This window comes from Patella vulgata, chromosome 7 (genome assembly GCF_932274485.2).
Source record: "Patella vulgata chromosome 7, xgPatVulg1.2, whole genome shotgun sequence".
Taxonomy (NCBI): Eukaryota; Metazoa; Mollusca; class Gastropoda; family Patellidae; genus Patella; species Patella vulgata.
Window position 1 is genome coordinate 29,949,897 of NC_065885.2, and position 13,900 is coordinate 29,963,796.

General features: G+C 32.6%; 1 protein-coding gene across 16 annotated transcripts in view; it reads right to left on the bottom strand.

Moving 5' to 3' along the window:
* Positions 1 to 2,797: 2,797 nt before the first annotated feature.
* LOC126828693 (golgin subfamily A member 6-like protein 7) overlaps positions 2,798 to 13,900 on the bottom strand; it is a 28,339-nt gene continuing 17,236 nt past the window's right edge. For 14 of the 16 annotated variants that reach the window (XM_050558634.2, XM_050558633.2, XM_050558632.2 and 11 more), the window contains 6 exons: positions 13,588 to 13,702; positions 13,318 to 13,436; positions 10,476 to 10,811; positions 9,878 to 9,914; positions 8,149 to 8,281; positions 2,798 to 5,379 (listed from right to left, as the gene is read on the bottom strand). In XM_050558634.2, the coding sequence (XP_050414591.1) occupies positions 8,166 to 8,281; positions 9,878 to 9,914; positions 10,476 to 10,811; positions 13,318 to 13,436; positions 13,588 to 13,702 (723 nt within the window). In that variant the 3' untranslated portion in view covers positions 2,798 to 5,379; positions 8,149 to 8,165. The remainder of the gene's footprint in view (positions 5,380 to 8,148; positions 8,282 to 9,877; positions 9,915 to 10,475; positions 10,812 to 13,317; positions 13,437 to 13,587; positions 13,703 to 13,900) is intronic. The other 2 variants (XM_050558619.2, XM_050558621.2) reach the window with 2 other exon arrangements.

Below are 13,900 nucleotides of genomic sequence, written 5' to 3' on the forward strand. Positions count from 1 at the left end.
ACACAATAAGCCTGCTTCTAATAGAGGTAGAATGTATGTTCATTCTGGGATCGGAATTAAGTCATGGACATCAGCCTGACTTTTGGCTTGTTTTGTCAATCTCGATTGAATGTTCCGGAATTGATTTCTCTTAATCCCCAAAATAGTGACAAGCGAGTGAGAGGAGGTTGGTGGGGTGGGGAGGGGGGTCGGGCTACAACTTATGCGTAGACTGCATAAGAAATATTACAACAATTCATGACAGTTGAAATTTATTTGTAGTGTTTAATTATGTCCCGTTTTTATCCCAATGGTCACTAACAATCGAGCATCCCATCTAATGGGTCTGATTTTCCAGTGCTTAAACGTCGTTAATGATTAACCGTAAAAATGGATAATCAAGACTATTATTATCCTAACAAAATGAAGTGAGGTTTAACATCCTACTGTTTTGCTCCGACTGAAGAGGGAAATTTTGCCTGGACAGCAGCACTAAGGCCTACTCCTTGCCAGGCCCTCCGTCCTGGTCCTGCACCACTGACAAGAGGAAACTTACGCATATTGTCGTTAAAAAACTTTATCAGTGACAATCGAGGCTAAGATGTTGATAAAATGAGGATTTCTTGTCTTAGAGAGCGATGGGGTTTAACATCCACTCAACACAAACTAGGTCATTTCGGAACTAACATTTTTCAATTTTTTATTCAATAATTCGCTTGCAGTAGGGGTTTTTAGCAGTGGGAGGAAACGGGAGGACCAAAAGAAAAGCCACAAGGTTTGACAGGTGATTTTGATGTAACTTGAATTATATGTTTATAACCCAAAGATCTCGGTTCCTTTCGATATTTGTGCATATCAGATCATAACTTCCTGAATTATGGCCCTTGAGTGTATGAAAAACCGTGTTTTTAGCTTGTGATCCCGCTAGAGTTAACAATTTTTATCCGATTTAAATGAAACGTTTGAATATATCACCGTTACACCCTAATGATGGTTGAATGCGAATTTCGTGAAAACTGGACCAAAACTGCCAGACAAAATGGCCGCCCCTTGTAAATATAAGGTATAACACGGTTGTGGACATTCTAGAGGCCACAATTTCGATGATACTTGAAATACAAGTTTATAACCCAAAGATCTTGGTTCCTTTCGATATTCACACATATCAGATCGTCACTTCCTGAATTATGGCCCTTGATTGTACGAAAAATCGCGTTTTGGGATTGTGGTCCCTCTAGAGGTAGAATGTTCAAACTTGGTATAGGCGTTCATTACGTGAATGCCTTGATGGGGTTCAATGATAAACATTGTCTGCTTACGTTGAGCAGAGATAAGCAATCTGATTGGTTGATGCTTTGGGGCACGATAACTTTAGTTTTAATTAAGTGAGAGTGATGAAACTTTGAGTATAGATTCATTATATCATTCATTACCTTGACTAAGTTCGATGATGAGAATGTTCTGCTTAGACTAAGGAGCGATAAGCAATTTGATTGGTCAAGACTTTGGAACATAACAACTCTGTTTTTAATTGAAGTAGAATGTTTAAACTTGATGTAGATGTTCATTCGGTTAATGTCTTGACTGAGTTCAATGATTAACATTTCGAGCTAAAGCTAAGCAGAGCTAAGAAATTTCATTGGTCAATGATACAGTGCGCGCGTGCTAAGCATTCGGCCCTCCACCCCCCTCCCCCTATTCCAAAGATCTCGGTCCCTTTCGATATTTGCGCATATCGGACCTTAACTTGATTATAGCCCCAGATTGTGCCTGACAACTGCTTTTTTTTTATTGGGGGGGGGGGGGGGCATTTTTTTTCACCTTTATAATTTACAAAAAGTGGATTTCATTGCATGGAGATGTAGATTAACTTAATTATACATGTAGATTTAATTCAGTAAAACTACTATATAGAGCATTGGGAGACTTCTCATGAATAACTTCAGTGCATGCAGTGCTCTAATTTTGGTCCTGGAAAATGCCCATTTTTGATCCTGGAAAGTCATGGAAAAGTATTCGTATTTTACTGTTCTGTCTTCATTAATGCCACTTTAAGCTGTTCAGAAGTCAGTGAAAAATCAACAAGCTTCTTTGCCTCATGAAGATAAACAAGGTGTTATAAATATATTTCATGCCAAGTAAATGATACCTTTCGCCTTTAAAGTGATTAAGGGTCACAACTCCAGCGGTAATTACCGGATATCCTTGAAAATCAATTGGCTTGTTAATCCATGTGTATAAATCTAGATTTAGCATTTAGAGCAGTGGTTCTCAACCTTTTTTTTTGGCAACGGCACACCTTGGAACACATGCAAAAATAGCGGCACCCCTGGCTAAATATTTATGAAAAATATTCGAATTTTGCAACATAGGCATGGTAAGTCATACAGAAAACAACCATAAACAGAGATTAGTAATAGGCACATAGAATGACTCAAACTAAATAAAGAAAAGCACAGCTATGAACCTATCTGTAGACAGCAGTGAATACTCAATTAGGATCACGTGTTTTTTTATACGCCCACATTTTCATGTGGACGTATATTGTCGTCGCCCCTGTCCGTCCGGACGTCCGTCCACAGTTTGTGGACACTCTACAGGTCACAATTCTTGTGGACCCTATAGAGGTCATAATTTTTATCCGATTTAAAAAGCTGTATTATTATATCACCGTTACACCCTAAGGACCTCCGAGTTCGAATTTCTTAGTGTGCCGTTCAAAATTTCGTGGCACACTTAGGAAGATATTGCGGCACACAGGTTGAGAATCACTGATCTAAAGTGTCAATGTACCTTATATTACAGCAAAAGCCAAGAAGATAGTTCAACATGAATCACCCACATTTTAATATTTTAAGTGACATATATTTAAATAGAATTTTAACAAGTAGCAAAATAGTTAATAAATAGTCTTCCCCATTTTTATGTATCTATATAATGTACATGAGAGTGACCACTCCCTACAGAAATATGAAAATGTTAAGTTTGCTTGAAGCTATATATATATATACAATTTACTTACATTATGATGTAAATTTCAACAGTAAAAATATATAATACACAATGTAATGTTGGTGTTGATAACAACTTAATGAGATTCCTTTATTGGCCAATTCTCTGGGTTTTGTTGACATACTCTATCTGTTTCATATTAATGATACAAGTATTTATTTAATAATTTTAAATTAAAAATTCACAACAAAAATGAATGAAAATGTTTCGATGACATAGCACACAATCCTACACTGTAAGTACAGGCTAAAGCAATGAAGTTTTTTTTTTAATATATTGGTTTTAACACAGTGCATGATGATAATATGATGGTGGCTGGTGTAAAATGTTGTCTCAGAAATGTTAGAAATCTAATAGGAGCGACCTATCATTTTATACAACAGCATGCTTTCTCAATCTTATCACAGAACATATCTTGCTAATCAGGCATAGTAACACTGCGATAGTCCTTTAAGTGGCAATAAGCTTTGCATATTAACTTCGAAAAGTTTAAGTTCCACTATATAAAACACTTTAAATTAATGTTGTTAAATGTAAACAGACACTATTTTGGTAGCCCACTAATTTAGGAAGTGGATCTGAGAACACGGTAATTGTTTTCAAAAAACGTAAGCTGTATATAACGATAATTTATACTGAGACATAAAGTTGTAGTTTTAACTTGATGTTTGCCCAGCCATAGTAAACTTCCTAGACAATGCACAGCAAAGATCATCGATTACAACTTTTAAAAGTCAATTGGAATGACAAAATAACTGAAAAATTATATACAGTAATAAAAAGAGATATTATGATGTAAAATAATACCCAAACACAAACTTTATCAATTCCAACCATGTAAAACCCTAATACATGTAATATAAACAATTCTAATTGAAACCTTTAATATAAAATCATTCAAAAAAACTTCATTTATACTATATGTATATACAACACAATATGCCGACTATAAATCTAATGAAAATATATTTTATCTACAGCACTTCAAAAATAACAACCAATTATAAGAAAATAGACTAATAATTATAACTTCTGTATGTTCTGTTGTCTATTTTCAAACTATAGTAATATTTGTTTCAATCGGATTCCCTCATATCAACAATTCTTTCAATCCCACAAAAAGCATAAAATACAAAAATAAAATACTGTTCTTTTTCTTGCTAGATTATTTTTTTTACACAAACAATAGATAATGGGTAGTATCCAGTCAAATATGTTCTGAACAAAAAAGACAATTTTACATTCCCAGATACACTGAGATCTACGAAAGAGCAATAGTGCCATTAAAAATTTAAACAATATTTTTAAAATGTGTTGTAATGCATTTTAACAGATTCAAAGGATTTACAAATATTTTTAAAATGCTTTATGACACTTTCGCACTTTTGTAGAGATCTATTGGACATCCATACAACATGAAAATATTAAAAATTACGACACAAACATAGTTTTTAGCTAAAAACTTTTTAACGATTACTTTACACTATCCTTGAAACATTTTTTCAAAAGGATTGGTTTTATAAAGGTCCTATTACAACTTGCCATTGCACTTTCTTGTCATATTAATATAAATAAATTAACTCAATGTGTTTCATTTAAAAAGTGATATACATGTAATCACTCACAAGAAAGGAATATTGGACGTGATTTTTATATACAAAAGTATTTAATAATACCTGGTTCTCTTTACATTTTGAAAGTTATTATTTTAACAGTATCAAGCTACTATATAGGTTAGTTTTTATCTTTTTGTAAATGGCTGATGACAAAATAATTTTATAAAATTAAAGCTACACTCAGGTTTTACAAATTTACTTTCTTACAAATTTACTTTCAAACCTTTCCATATGTATATTCATTTTGTATTTAAAACAAATTGAGGTATGGTTAGCAATATTAAAACAAAAAAATATAACAATTTATAAATGTCAAAATTATTTTACCAAGTACAATTTATTCATCTAATATACAAACAAAATGCTACAGTAAGGGTCATTTAGATATAAATTCACCAATATAGAAACATTTTTTAAAATTCAGATCTGATATTTCTAGAAACACTATTGACTATTTAATAATAATTTAATATTTAAAACCAATTTTGATTTGGGTGAACTAAAAGTCACAAAAGACTATTTGATACGAATAATTTAACTTAAAATTGTAGGATTACCCTACAGTTTAATATTAGACATTACAATATAGTTAATTCAATTTAATAGCATCCAACAAATCTGAATGATATGATGGAATTAACCACCAGATACCAGAAAGGTTTTAATTTTACAGTTAAAATTACATTACTTCTTTTATTCACAAGGCTTGGTGGCTTATTTTAATACATTTGTGGCATAGGTGGGTGTTCTCTCCTTTCTTCTATGTTTTGTCCTGAAAGATAAGAAAAGAAAATCTCTAGAAGCTATCAACTTGCTCATGTACCCGTATATCTCTTACTAATGTTCACAGTATCACTAGTTTCCAAAAGTTGAGAAAAGGTCAATGTTTTTCATCTGTCAACTAAAGTAAAAGTAGATAATAAAAATGATCTCTACTAATTGATATAATTCAAAGCTACTTTCTAGCCTTAACTAATTCTTTACTCTGAGTGATATGAATCAAAGTTCTTTTCTAACATTAATGAATTTGTTATTGCATCATCATCACAGATTAATGCTCACATAATTTTTCAAGTATTTAAATTCAAATAGTTTTTCACATGTATTCAAACGGATTCTTCAGTATAAATTAATTGAAATCAGTTAAAACTAATGTAATTTGATCAGATTTTGTTTCTTATGGGAAAATACATCTATTCAATATTAATTCAATGTAATCAACTAACATTCAAACATAAGTTAAACGATACAAAAAAAAAATAATTTAAAAGACCTTCAGTTAATACAAATTAGAAAACATGCATAGAATGGTAACATAAATTTACATTTCAATTGAATGTAATAGCATTCGAAAAATACATGAATTTTAATTGTTTGATATATAAATATCTTCCACTTTAAAGATGGTTTTTTTTTCAAGATCCTCAATTCATAACCACAGATTCTTATCAAAAATATTTTATTTGATTATACAATCTACTAGTTTTAACATACATGTATCAGCCACTATATAGTGTAAGCACTAACATTTGCATGCAATGAGCAATAAATACAAGCATTAAGATAGCTATTGCTTGTATACATGTACTGTTTGTTAAAACTCTATAAACTTGTTTTAGGCAGGCTTATTACACAATTTGATATTTCCTGGTCAGTAGATATAAAGTTTCATGTAAAATAAAAATGTATGAATTGAAATAGCATTCTATATACTAAATACTAAAATAGCTACACTGCACACAATATCTTCAATGTGCCAAAATCAAATTCAATTCATTACTATAATCATTATCATCACATATAGAAATTCTTTGAACTTAGAGATCAAAATACCTTCACATGATACATAATGTATTAAAGTAACTGATCGTCATTTGCATTGTTGGGGAAATATCTTTTTTTAGCAGCTTAATTCACAGTATAATGCACTCAAATTGATTGAAACATTTAATTATAAAAAGAAATTCACACAGCTTAGAATAAAAAGAAACCCATCAAAAGATTTTAGCCAAGATTATAGGTGGCACTGGTTTGTTTTAACAATATCTTGTGTACAGTACATTGTCTGCCGAAGCTTCAGAAATTATAAATTCACCATATCGTTGTAAATACTGAACAGAATTGAACTATTCTTGGACTGCTATCTATTTAGAGATTCAACTTCCACACTTTTAGATTCCTCAATCACTCAAAAGACCATCAGAAACTTTAAGCAACGTCCTCAAACAAGCGGTTGTCATGCACGATACGCCCACATTTTGCAAGAGATGGACAGAGAAGGAGCTAAAAATAAAATGTGATTTTTTGTTTTATCAGGGGCCATAATCCAGAAAGTTACGGTCCGATGTGCACAAATATTGAAAGGAACCGAGATCTTTTGGATATAAAAACATATATTTTAAGTTTCAGCAAAATCGTTTAAAAATTGTGATTTCTCTGTCACAAGAAGCAGCCATTTTATCGGGCAGTTTTAGTCCGATTTCACAAAATTCGAACCCAACCATCATTAGGGTGTGACAGTGATATATTTGAATGTTTTCTTAAAATCGGATAAAAACTGTGACCTCTCTAGTGGCACACTAAAACAGTTTTGTAGGGAACATTTAGATTGACAGAAAAATAGATCAATTCGATGAAAGAACATATATAAAAAGACCACACCCTTGAAAAGAGCATGTGTGGATTAAAAGAATGTGAACACACACAACTAAAGGCTATTTTATCACTGTTATTTCCTTGATTAATTCAAACAGACATTCAACAAATTTTGTTGAAATATTCAAGTCAAATTTGTTGAAATAAATTTGCCCAATCAAAGTGCCCTTGAACACATCCTAAGAAATAATTGCACCAATTTTTATGAAAATCCATCTGTTCCTTCGCGGTAGAAATTAAAGACGTTTAAATTTGAATCTCTATAGTGTCTGTCTACGAAATTGATTAAACAGTAATGGAAATGAAGTGGGGGATTAACGCCATACAGTCTGAAATGAGAGAAATTTTGCTCGGACGAACGGTAATGGAGAAATGGAAAATGACTACTAGTTTAAGGCAGACATACGATGGATAGAAGTGACAATATCAGATCTTTGGGCCAAAGAACTAAAACTGACTACAAATGATAACAACTGATTGAGAGAGAAGTATCAGAGACTATGATATCAAAGTTTTTAAAGTAATGTTTACATTTTAGTGCTAATAGAGAGAGAGAGGCATAGACCAATAATTTCAGTAATTTTAATGCTAATATGATGAATTAATATTTTTAGTAAACTATATAACCAGAAAACTAAAGACAAGTAGCAAAAAGTGAACCATCAAAGTTATGATATATTAAATACATGGATCTACAAGGTATAAGAAGAGAAAGATAAGGGGACATGCACAGCTAGAGACTACTACTACAACCATACTAGAAAAAAGATTTTAGTGCCCAAAACAAAATAAATCTAGTGTTCATTTGATCGAGACGAAGTGAACACAAAGAGATGTCATTTTTCTAGTTTGAATGTAGCAGTGACATAGGAATGGCAAGGCCAACCTCTATTGGTACATAGTTCAGTTAAAGTGTCCCCTTTCTTCCTCTTCTTCATCCTCTCCCGCATTAGCATCATCTTTATCTTGATCATATTTATTATCATAATTATCATCATTATATTGTTGATCTCCATCTTCTGAAAGTACACACTAAGTATAATAAAGCCCCCACTAGTATCACCAATAACAGATTCAAGACTTGCCTTAGGCAGCTTAATTAAAATAATTGTATTTTGCTTTGTATTTTAACTTTAATATTTATAAATTTCAGTCAAACTTACTCTGGATAGTACGGTAATGATTGTGAATGGGGCTGTGGCTCCCCAAAACAAGTGATTAGATGACAATATTATAATCATCCCAAACTTAGGCTGCCTGTCTACAGCTAGCTCCGCCTGTGAACAAGCCCTAACCTAATTAGGAAAACACTAAGTATGCTTTTAGAAATTTTTAGAAGTGTTTATTTCTCTTCTATTGTCATATTGAATGAAATTAAATATGTTTTTTTAGCCGCTGTGTGTATGAAAGATGTCAAACTAATCAGAGCCGAATCACAAAATAGTCCTCTAATTATTCAATATGGCCCATGAAAGACAATTTCACAGAGGCAGTTTTGTTTGCGAAGACAAATTTAGGAGTATCTAACCTTGTTTTGAAAGATAAACAGATTGAAACTCTAAAGACAGTTTACAATGGTAAAAGCTTATTGCAATATTACCCACTAGCACATATTATATATCGCTTTTACCGGAGTGGCAGAAGTTGACATTTTGTCAAATGTGTTTACATAAAACACATGCTTCGGGTTATTTTTACTCTGTTGTGTATACAAAGCCGTAGTCCAGTCGATAAGTCCCGTCCCAAAATGATCACGTGAGCGTTTTAAATGGACAGCATTTATGGCAGTGATCATATCCTCGAAGTATGACGTAGATGGATCGCTGCGTGCAGTATGTATTATAATCACAGCAGTCTCTAGTAGTCTGAGCATGTGCTGTTAGATATCACCCAGGATGAGTATCTTGCAACAGCATTGTTAGTCTATGCGTAGAAAACACAGGTTTGTTTGCGAAATGATCACTAAATCCCTAGACATTAAAGGCTCAATACCACTCTTGTTGTAACTGAATAATATATCCCAATCTTTATACTGGTCAATAAATTGTACTATTTAACAATATTCCAATTAATTGATGATACAAATTTCATCTTAACACACCTAATTTAAAAAATTGGAAAAATTCAACTAATTGATTTGAAAAGCGGACGTAAAGCTTTTCAAATGTGACTTGGATTTAAAAATATTTTTGAACCCTCTGGTCAAGTAAAATAGGATTTAATGGATAATTTACACAACAGATAGGATACTAACACATCTAGTACTTAGAATAAGGCTATTTTTTATTTTCTGGAGCTGTCAAGCCAGCAAGAGTGTTATTGTCCCTTTAACAGCAGTTATTTTCACTACAATTTTTTATAAACATATATCGATATTTAGACAAGCATTTGGTGACATTATATAAGTTTCTATTTATAAAAAATAAATTAACTCAAAAGTAATAAAAAACAAAATTTTAAATAATCAAAACATTTATAAGTTCAATGAAATCTTAAAGACTGATAGTCCACTGATCTAGCAACTAAAGTAAGCTTTGCAAAAGAATCAAATAAAACCATATTTAGACTGTTTAAGTACAGTACAATACACACTATACAAGTTTAATATAACTCACCTTCTCTGTCTATTCTTACACCTTTCCTATTTACAAGCTAAAAAAAAAAAAATAAAAAATAAAATTCAATCATAATGTATATTTTTCAGGCATTGCCGAACATTGCCGCCCATGCCTTAGTCAATCTCTAGTGAACCATGTCTACTCGCAGTGATCGACCAGTCGCTGCTCTAGTACTCATGCTCTCTTGAATTTGATTTTTAACATTACCATTCTCTCACAATATCTAACTTTAGTGAGGATCGACCTGTGGTGTGGCTACACAGTCGTGAAAACATCATTCTCGTATGGCCTTGACATGATAAAATGTTGTTACCTTCAGAATTGCAAGATTAAAGTGTACAATATCAAACAAAATTTACAATCATCCATTTATAAAAGGGCTGTGTTTGAATTGCATCTTAGTATATATATTTAACTGTTCTTTTTAGAAGCAAGAATTGTCAGATGCTTAAAGCAATAAACATGTGTCATACCACTTTGCCTCCAAGAAAATAGCCTGAACATATATGTTGTTTTCCCCCATGAAAGGGGCTACACAAAGTTTTTATCTGCACCAAATGACAGATTGCCACAAAAACTGAAACTACAAACTCACCTTATTTTCCTCCTTTTCACCTAAACCAACATTTGGAATTTCCATTTGACCTTGATGTTGGAATTGTGCCATATTGGCAACGAGAGCATTGGCTGGTGCCATTTGTTGCATGGCTTGTTCTTCCTGTTTATCACCAAGCAATTTTGGTTCTTGAACTTGTAAATTGACTGGGCCTTCATGTTCCATTCGGTTGTCATGGTGATCAAGGTCAATGTTATTCATATTATTTATGTCAGCCATTTGCTCTTTCTGATTTAAGATATCTTCATTTTGTTTAAAGTCAGGTTTAAATATCTGACCATGTTGTTCTACCAATTTATTATTTAATGCACCAAACTGAAAAAAAAAAGTTCTATATAGGTTCACTAAATATTGGTTTAAATGAAATGAAATTTAACGTCCTACTGTTCTGCTCCTAACCTGGGCTAATGAAGACGGGCATACGCCAAACAGTGTGCTATGAGGGAAATTTTGCCCGGGCAGCGGCGCTACGGCCTACTCTTATATCGAATTCCAACTGCCAAGGGATCTTTTACGTGCATGCCAATGTGTACACGGGACCTCGGTTTTTTGTACCATCCGAATGACTAGACAGCTGTCCTTGTCAGGCCCTCCATCCTGCAGCACTGACAAGGGGAAACTACGCCGGAAAATCTGGGTGAACTTTCTCGGCCAATGCAGGGATTGAACACCCGACCTCCAGGCTAGCAAGCCAGCGTCTTACCCACTTAGCTCATGTAAAGATATGTTCAAGAGAGTTGCAAATCAAAATGCTTCATTTTCCATGTATACAAGTCTTCAATGTGCTTTATGAAACAACATACTGTAACATGCTAAATGGTCTGATTGAGTTAAAAACAAGAGTTGTGACTTAAGATGATCTGATGAATTAACATTATTTCGAATAATATTTCCTTTAGCATCAGGTAATTTTTATACAAATAAATTATTATTTCAGCAGAGTAACTCGAACATCATTTTAAACTGTAATTTCCTCAGATAATTCTGTTCCTGGAAAAATACTGCATTAAATCAACAACAAAAAGCAACATTAAATTTACATTAAATCCCAATACCATTTCCTTCACCTCTTACATCACCACAGAACAAAAATCTTTATAACATTTCCAATAATACTAAATCTAAGGAAATCTTGCATCATCGGCTGAATTGCGAGAGAAAAAATAGTTAAAGGAGCAGTTACTGGTATACTTATCCTGCAAATTCCACACTATTTCCTAATTAACCCTGTTAAGCAAACCTATAGGTTAGATTTTTCCAAGAGACTCAATATTTTTATTTGAAATTTTCTGATATGGTAATTGGGACATTTCTTCATATTTTGATTTGCATACTTTAACACACCTTTATCAACAAATACCCTATGAAATCTCGTACTGCTCCTTTAAACTGAGATTTTTATTGAACAGACAAGAATGGGAGATTGGTAATAGTTATTTGGGAAGATTAGGGGAATTAGTAAATATTAGTACTTTACCTGAACACTATACAGTCTAATACATTCGTACTTTACCTGAACACTATACAGTCTAATATATCTATTCAAAAACATTACAACCTTATAACTTTACACGTTAGAACAAATATTTAATGACTAAAAGTGCCATTAACATATTGATTAACAGACTATTAAGTACATCATTCTTACAGCTATTTTAACTGTCGCTAACTGTTAATTTGATAGCCATTTAATCGTTAGATTGCATGCAGCAATAGAACAGTATTTAAACAATGAAGCCATCATTTGTGGCATAACAATTAACAGTTTGGTTAGCAGCTGGAACCCCCAACTCCCAACCTTGTATTACAATTGGTGTTGTAGTCAATGGCAGATATTTGCTGAATTGTGAAATATACCTGGGATTCCGATTGATTGAGAATTTTATGAAATTATGAAAAAGGGGCTTAAATAGTTATTACCACAGCACTAATGCTACAATGATGTGGTAAATTGATATATTTTTTCTTGGTTAACTGGTTTCTATTCAAATTTGACGGAAAAGTTAACCTCTTCCAGATTATACTAATCAACAATATGCAGATAAGCTAATCAACAACTAACGAGTCATGGTTTTGTATTTCTTGCATAATCATAACAACCATTTAGAACTAAGATCAGCAGCCACTTTCATTGGGTTATGAAATATTAACATGAAATTAACCTTATCTTTCAAGCAATGACTTGAAAACAAAATATATAATTTTTATCATTTTATTCTACACAAGCTATCAAATCTAAAATATTATTTACATATTAAAACAACAAAGATCCCCGATGTATGACAAGATTAGATATACAAATGACCAATCATCAAAATGATGACTACTTAAAGTTAGATAAATACCGTAAATAAATAATCATTAAAAAAAAAGCTTAAATGTCTCCCAGTATGGTATATAACACGAAATACGGGATGATAGAAAGACGTCATGGATACAATAATAATATAAACTTTGTTTTGTTATACACTGTTTTTATACACAGAAGATACACACTATTACACAAACATGCAAAACAAAATGTCATCATCATATCCTAGGCTGCTTTTGCCTGAAAGAACGATTGATGAAATATGTAATAATGAAAGCAGGAAAAAAACAACAAACAAGATGCTGCAGAGTACACAACATAGATATTAATACATTTCACAGACAATTTTCGTGCATGTGGTTTTATAAAGGAACCTTAAATTAATTTCATTGAAAATAGATCAATTGTTATCACGGTTTATTAGGACCAATGTCAATGGCTAGCTAAAGATTAGACTTTCAAATGGTCGATAATAAAATTAGAGAACAGTTGTAGTTTGTATCATCTTACCTCCTGCTCTTTACCCTGACCAGCAGCTTCAGCGTCATTAGGAGGTTGAATTTGATGATGTTCAACCACTTCATTAGCAGCTCCACCTTGTTCTACCTTTCCAGCATCCGCAGCATTGGCTAAAATGAAACGAAATGAGGTTTAACATCTTGGTTTTCTGCACCGATTGAAGCCCTGGTAATGACAGGTGTATTCTACAATTGAACAATTAAGCTACAGTGCTGACCTCTCTATTACATGCAACTTATTTAGTAATTTAATAGTTCTTACCTTGATTTTGTTGTGCTGGATTGTCTTGGTTGTCTGGTTGCTGAACATTTTGTTGTTGTTGTTCTACTGGTAGTTGTTGAGCTTGGCGATTACCATCTGGATTTAATAACTGTGACTGTAAAATAAATATTAAGCACATCAAAAATTTGTTATGTATGTAAACTCCTCAAATGCAAAGGTGTCAGATGTCACTGTATTACAGAAGGTGTAAGCATGCTATGCCTCATGCAGATCATCAGCAATGGTTTTGGCCTGAATTTCAGAATCCTAATGGTAGTAAAGACAAATTTTAATTTAATCATCTTACTATTCA